At 40.6% G+C, this 7,549-nt stretch overlaps 1 protein-coding gene across 1 annotated transcript; it reads left to right on the top strand.

Annotated features, from left to right (window-relative positions):
• Window positions 1-5,651: 5,651 nt before the first annotated feature.
• LOC131631940 (uncharacterized) lies at window positions 5,652-7,196 on the top strand. Its single transcript, XM_058902700.1, has one exon. The coding sequence runs from the start codon at window positions 5,652-5,654 to the stop codon at window positions 7,194-7,196; it is 1,545 nt and encodes a 514-aa protein (XP_058758683.1).
• The last annotated feature ends 353 nt before the right edge of the window (window positions 7,197-7,549 follow it).

Below are 7,549 nucleotides of genomic sequence, written 5' to 3'. Positions count from 1 at the left end.
GTAAGTCCTCCTATCCTATGGGTCCACTTGGATCTACAGGGTACATGCATAGGAGTCATCGTATCACAAGTACACAAACAGTACAACAAACACGTATGCAGACCCATACCCATGTACGGGGAATATAGAAGCGGTAACAACCAACTACCAAGGCTGCACGCACACCCTCGGTGAGTAACCAAGTACCTGTCGTCAAGAAGACTCGCACAAGACCCATCGCTAGATGAAACAGATAGATCCAATGTGGCATTCCATCCGTGATGAGTTATAGCGATGAAGTTGCCTAAACGGCGTCACGGCCTCATCATCATCCATACGCAATATGGTTTCCACAAGTGCGAATACGCCTAATTGACTGTACAAGCCCATCCGATTAGGAGCCTAGTGGTGTAGCCTACGTGGCACCACTATAGGTGAGTTATCCAAGTGATATCGCCTAATTGGCATCACAACTCCACCATACCAAGCACGCCGATGTATTACGCCTTTGGGAAACGCCCTGAAAGACCCCACAGGTACATCGCAATGATAACTCAGGTGTGTAAATCATACCAAGAACGCCAATGTATTACGCCTTTGGGAAACGCCCTGAAAGACCCCGCAGGTACATCGCAATGGTATCTTTGGAAACTAGTCCATACACATTAGTGTCTTACCACCCGGTATTGGCCCACTTCGATTCTAGCATACCACACGCATAACAAGCGTCAATCACACAATACAATCAAAGCCGACCGTTTAACCAAAACGATGGTGTCAACAGGATTTCATGCACATCACATAGTTGCATATCATCTCAAACATGGATATAATATTCGTAATAGAAATAAACATTCTACTTAATGCATGATATAATAATTAATAACAAACGGAAAGACATAAATTCTCGTGATAAGTTAATATTCTGGTTTGGGGACCAATTTAATTAGAAAGTACACGTCACTAGCTTTCCAACAATATAAAGTTTGCGCGAAACGGACTTACGACGCAAAAGTTACGGATTTCTAAAGTTTGCTGATTTTTGCACTTTTGCCTAGGGTAACCGGTTACTGGCATGCAAAATGCCTAGTAATGCAATTTTCTACAGAGTAACCGGTTACCCAAATGCCAGTAACCGATTACCCTGAAGCAGAATCAATTTTCTGCATTTTAAGGGTTCTAAATCACTCCCAATTGCCCCATAATTGATTCCCTGCATCACAAACATAATCCCAACGAATTCTAACATGCAATAGTGATCTAATGTACACATTACATACATAACACACAATCTAAGCATTAAATCAAGCACGCATTACATAGAATCACCAATTAGGAATTAATCATATTTATCACTATGGATTCATGGATTTATCACTCAAAACCCAAAACCCCAACATGTTATTTGCCACAAATTTTCCCCAAGTTTCTAACTAAGGACTCACCTTGCATCAATGGAGCTTTGGATGATGAACATGCTGAAATTGAGCTCCTAACTTGACAAAAACTTCAACTCCAAATTCATCAAACCCGTATTCCACTTTACACCTATTTTCAGCATCCATTGATCAACTTCAAATGCGCTTATCTCCATCAATAAACAAGCTATGAGTGCGAATTAGTATTCCAAATCGAAGATAATTTCGTTAGCTTTCCAAAACTTCAAGAATTACCTCAATCGGAGCTGTGAGCAGAGAGTTATGATCAGTTTAGTGAGGGCTGCCAAAAGGTTGCGAAAATGAAGGTGATGAGGAAGAACATAAGCTTCTCTTGCTCCACTTCAACCATAAAAATTGATGTGTAAGCCAAACAACACTTAAGCTCATGCACTTAAAGTCCAATGTCCATTATGTCCACATGCAAGCAATACATAAGTCCATTAAGCCCTCAAATTGAGTGGGAATTACCACCTTGCCACTTGGTTCAATTCCAATAATCTATCTTATTCTAACCACTCCACTAACTCTTACTAATAATCCTTCTTAGATTAATATAATCCAATATCAATATGCCTTCTAATCATCACTTAACCAATTAAATTATAATTAACTTGTGTCGGAGAATCGGGGTATTACATTCTCCCCCCTTAAATTAAATTCTTCCTCGAATTCTTTCCAGTCACCACGGAAACAACGTGTCCAAATCTATACCAACCAGGGGATGAAATGTTCCTTACATTTCTCTTCAGATAATCTCACTACTCTGTCTGAGGGTCATTCCATACGAAGAAACATAATCTGTCAAAATACCTGCGTCCCACTATGCATGATTAGAAACCTTAACCGTCAAACAACACGTCTATTCAGATACTTCATCTTGACATACCTGGGGAAATATCCTTCCAGGGTCCTTGACCTTCACTGCTCTGCATTGAATCCCTAGAACTTCATAAACCCTAGTAATCCACTCATGTTGGATATGTGTTGTCCAAACTCTGTTATGCTCATCCTTGTCCTACACACTTACTGATTCACTCAGGCTCCTTGAATTACTTCCCATCCAAGCATTCTTGTTACAATATTCCTTTCTATGATGACACTTCCAATTATTCTCCATAAAAGTCCATACAATGACGTTAGGCGTTAGCCAAATGTCTTGGTCTCAACTTCTGGTTCCCAAGTCTTAGGACGGTTGTCCCAAGTTTACCTTTACTTATACAACTAAATCTCCTTACTCCAATTTAGACATAACAACTGTCACCGTAAACCGCGAAGGTGTAATATCTTACAACTATAGCCATGACATTTGACAACTTCACACAAGATTCTACTGATGAGAGGCAAAATTCAACAACTGACCTATAACCATTGTCCAAGTCTTCCCGCACGATTATAGTACACAAGACATAACCACAAAGAATTTGCTCCAACTGAATGTCCTCACTAGCCTTCAGCATTTCGGGGGTCACGATACTATGTCCAACCCTTGTGACTTACAAACTACCTACGAACATCGGACCGTATGCCATCCACAAAATGTGTAACAAGCCACTATTGTTTGTTTATTTATTAAAAGGAAAAAAATAAAATAAATAAACAAAAGAATGTAGTAACTAAGTTAGTTGGATTATGACTAAAGGGCACTTTAGGAATAAGAGAATGGTTTGGGGGCAACATTGACATTCCACTCTTGTTATTTTGAAAACAAGATTCAGATTTGGGAAAAAGAAATAGAGAAAGAAAAGAGAGGAAGGGAACCGTGAAAGAGGGAAGAAGAGGAAGAAGTTCATTTTTCAAGTTCATCAATTTCTTGCATGCAAGTGGAATTTCATCACTGTCTCCATCTCCCTAGCCCAGTGTTGTAGCTTAATCTTCATTCAATCTAAGGTGAGTCTCTAGTTAGAGACTTGGGGTTTTGTGGGGAAATTGGAATTTGGGGAAAATTGAGGATTTGTGTGATAAAAAAATCATTGCATGTTTGTTAATGGATGAAGTATGTGTTCTTTGATGCAATTATATGTCGTAGAATGATGATACATGATGGAGTTCGAATTTGGATCATTAGGGAACCTTAGGAATGTTTTAGGATGTTTTGGAACTGGTTTTATGCAGGAAAAAACGTTTTTTTGACTCTGCTTCAGTAGCAAATCGATTCGCATGGGTTGTAAATCGATTTTCCTTCCTGAAAATGTCATTTTTGGGCTCTGCTACAGGTGTAAATCGATTGCAGTAAGATGCAAATCGATTGCTTACAGACAGGAAAACATCTTTTATTGTTTTGATCATAACTTGAGTTTCGTAACTCGAAATGAAGCCCGGTCGGAAGCGTTGAAAAGGTCTTTTAATGATCTTTATGAATATGCTTAGATATAAAGATTTTAATTGATTTAAAATTTATGGCAAATGGATGTTTAGTTACATGATGTCGGATTAACATTTATAGAATCAAGAATGGTATGTTTAATTCCCCAGAGTGCAGTTCCGTTCCATGTCGGGAACCAGAAGCCTCTTTGTTATGATACTAATGTGTGTCCATGTACGTTCTAAATAATTATATGGTTTGATTATGTTTAATATATTCCATGATCGAAACATATTTAACTCACATGTGACGAGTATGTACAAATGACATGATATTTATACGATGGATTTTTGTCTAATATTATGTGCATATAAAACAATGTAAATTGTTTTCCCGTCGTTCCGGTTGGACGTTCGGATGCTTGATTTTTGTGAACTTGCCTTGGTTGAATATGCGTGAATCGGAGTATAACCGTACTACTAGGATAGTAAATCCTATTTACCCCTTATGTGGATGCCCATTGGTAGCCTGTGTGGCGTTTGTGTTATGTATTATATACCATGGATGATTTCGCTTTATGCCTATTGTATATACGTGTCTACATACGTATATTTTGCGTTACCTGAGCTACTATTGCGGTGGAAGCAAGTGAGGGTCTTTAATGGCGTTTCCTTTTGGTAACTCACCTGCGTGATTAGTATGGTAAGTGGGTGATGCCACGTCGGCAATCACTGGATTTCTTGCCTCTAGTAACGTCAATTAGACAGTGTTACTAGGCTTTCTCCCGGTGGGCTTGTACGTCGAAAAGGACATATTGCACCTGTTTACTCACCTGCGTACAAAGGATGAATACCATTGCAGTGGAAGCAAGACCGGGGTCTTTAATGGCGTTTCCCACTTGGTAACTCACTAGCGTGCTTGGTGATGAAGTTGTAAATGCCACGTAGGTAATGGTACAACTTAACTCATCTCGGGTGGAATTCCATATAGGGATGACCCGAATTCATCGTGCGGTGTGCTTGTGCAAGTCTTTCGACATATATGTACTTGGATACTCACCGAGGGTACGTGGCAGAGGTAGCCTAGTCAGATGGGTATAACTCCTTGATTCCTCACATAAGGATGTGAGTTTGCATATTGTGAATTGTTGTTTTATTGAACGCCTTATTGGATAGTTAAGGGACTTCCAATTGTGGTGATACCCTTGTTTGTATTTACACCTAAACGTGAGGCATAACCCCGGATTCTAGGTGAATCCGTTTATGATGCATGTACCTTGTAAAACCAAGCAAACCCTTAAGATAGGGAGGCTCACTGAGATTTAGTAATCTCACCCCATTTCAATTATTGTTTTTCAGGATCTTCGAGACAGGACAAGGGCAAGGGTAAGGCGACTTAGTCTTGCAGTGATGTTTGATGGCGACGACCTATTTCTTTTCTTTATTCCTTCAGCTTCAGTACCTTATGTTTGAGTTTATGTATTCTCTTTTGGAACTCATGAATTAGTACTTGATACTTATGTATTCGGCCATGACTGTTTCGACTTGTTTTGTACTCATTGTACTAACATTATAATATCCGCTGCGTATTTATGCATGATTTCAGTACCATTAATGCCATGCACTTATTATCCTAGGCAATAATATGTGTGGGGTGTTTCAGTTGGTATCAAAGCTGGTCGATTCTCGGCTTCGCCTTGAAACATCATAGTCAGCATAGTTCTGTCTCAATTGCGTGTTTGTTAGCATGATTCCTTGCGTTCTACTCATGGTATTAAGCCTGATCAACTTGATTCTGTGTGTAGGACTAACAGGAAGATGGCTGAGCAACGCAGAGGACCTGGGAGACCCAGAAGGAATCCAATTCCTAATCCGCCTGAAATTCCAATTCCCAATCCAGCTGGTGATGCCAATGCACCTTGGTTGTAGATGATGCAACAAATTCAACAACAAAACCAGATGATGATGCAAATGATGCAAGGTATGCAAGGGAATCAACAACAACAACCAGCTGCTCCCGTTCATCCAGTTCCTAATGGGCCAGATTTTCGTGCTTTCTTTCGGATGACTCCTCCAGAGTTTGCAGGTAGCCTGGATCATATTGTAGCCCATGATTGGTTGTATATCATGGAGAGGATATTCCAGGCTATTCACTGCACTGTGGAGGAAAAGGTTATTTTTGCTGCTCAGAAACTCAAGGGTCCTGCAGGTAGGTGGTGGGATACTGCCTCCACTCGCTTCACTTCTCAAGGGATTCCTAAGGATTGGGAACATTTCAAGACCGCTTTCTTAGAGAAGTACTTCCCTAACAGCATCCGTGCCCAGAAAGAAAGAGAGTTCCAGTTATTCAAGCAAGGAAATCTCACTGTTTCTGAATATGCTGAAAAATTTGAGGACAGGGCTGCTTATTCCAGACAAGCTGTTTATGCACCAGATGAGTTATGGAAGATTGATCAGTTTTTGTTTGGCCTTAATGCTGATATTGCCCACAGTGTGTCTCAGAGGGAGTTCACTACTTATGCTGAGTGTCTCCGACAATGTTATGTTGCTGAAAACAGTCTGAAGAGGGTTAAGGAAGAAAGGGAGCAAAACCGACCTTTTCGCCAAAACCAAGGGAAAGTGAGCCAATTCTTGAAGCCTCGTAACTCTCCTCCAGCAATGAAACCCGCTTATGTCAACCGTTCAACTCAGCCTCCTTGGTGTAACAAATGTAGGAGCAAACACCATGGAAACTGTAGAAGCGGTCCAGTGAAGTGTTACAAGTGTGGACAGGAAGGTCATCTCCGGCCTAACTGCCCTAGGCCAGACATTCCTAAGAAGACCACAGGGCGAGTGTATACCTTGGATGCTCGAAAGGCTCAAGGAAACACAAGTCTTGTTGCTGGTACGTGTTTTATAAATAACCAACCTTGTTTTGTTCTTGTAGATTGTGGAGCAACGCATTCTTTTATTTCTAATTCTTGTGTGCGCCGACTCGGATTTGAAGCTACTAGTCTTTCTGTTCCTATGTTGATTTCATCTGCCACGGATGATGTGGTCGAAGCCTTGGAGATTTGTAGAGATTGTTCAGTCTCTTTCAACGACCGAAGGTTCTCTATTGATCTTATTTGCTTGCCTCTAAAGAAGATTGATGTAGTACTGGGCATGGATTGGTTGTCGGCCAACTCAGTATACATTGGTTGCAAGGAGAAGGCTATCTTTATTCCTGCAGAAGAGACTGCTCCTATTGATGCGATTGGGAATCTAATCGAAGGTACAATTAACCTGATTAGTTATCTCTATGTTCAGGAGAGATCTTTTCTTTTAGCTCTCACCGCAGAATCTGAAACCAAGAAAGATATATCAAATATTCCTATCGTTTGTGAGTTTCCAGATGTGTTTCCGGAGGATGTCACTTTTCTTCCTCCAGAAAGGGAAGTGGAATTCTCTATTGATCTTGTTCCTGGAACAGCTCCAGTTTCTATTGCTCCATATTGAATGTCTCCTGCAGAGTTGAGAGAATTGAAGAGTCAGTTAGAGGAGTTGATAGCAAAACATTTTATCAGACCAAGTGTCTCTCCTTGGGGTGCTCCGGTATTATTGGTCAAGAAGAAGGATGGTAGTATGCGCTTGTGCATTGATTATCGACAACTCAACAAAGTGACCATAAAGAACAAGTATCCTTTACCACGGATTGATGACCTCCTGGATCAGTTGAAAGGAGCCTGTGTGTTCTCGAAGATTGATCTCAGGTCGAGATATCATCAAATTCGGGTGAAGAATTCCGATGTATCGAAGACCGCATTCAGAATGCGGTATGGCCACTATGAATTCTTGGTTATGCCGTTTGG

The sequence above is a fragment of the Vicia villosa genome, unplaced genomic scaffold, assembly GCF_029867415.1.
Source record: "Vicia villosa cultivar HV-30 ecotype Madison, WI unplaced genomic scaffold, Vvil1.0 ctg.000883F_1_1, whole genome shotgun sequence".
Taxonomy (NCBI): Eukaryota; Viridiplantae; Streptophyta; class Magnoliopsida; order Fabales; family Fabaceae; genus Vicia; species Vicia villosa.
The sequence above is the reverse complement of the archived record's forward strand: the minus strand, read 5'-3'. Positions and strand labels throughout refer to the sequence as shown.

Excerpts from the sequence above, each read along its gene's own strand:
- LOC131631940 (XM_058902700.1), top strand. The coding sequence starts at position 5,652 with ATGCAACAAATTCAACAACAAAACCAGATGATGATGCAAATGATGCAA.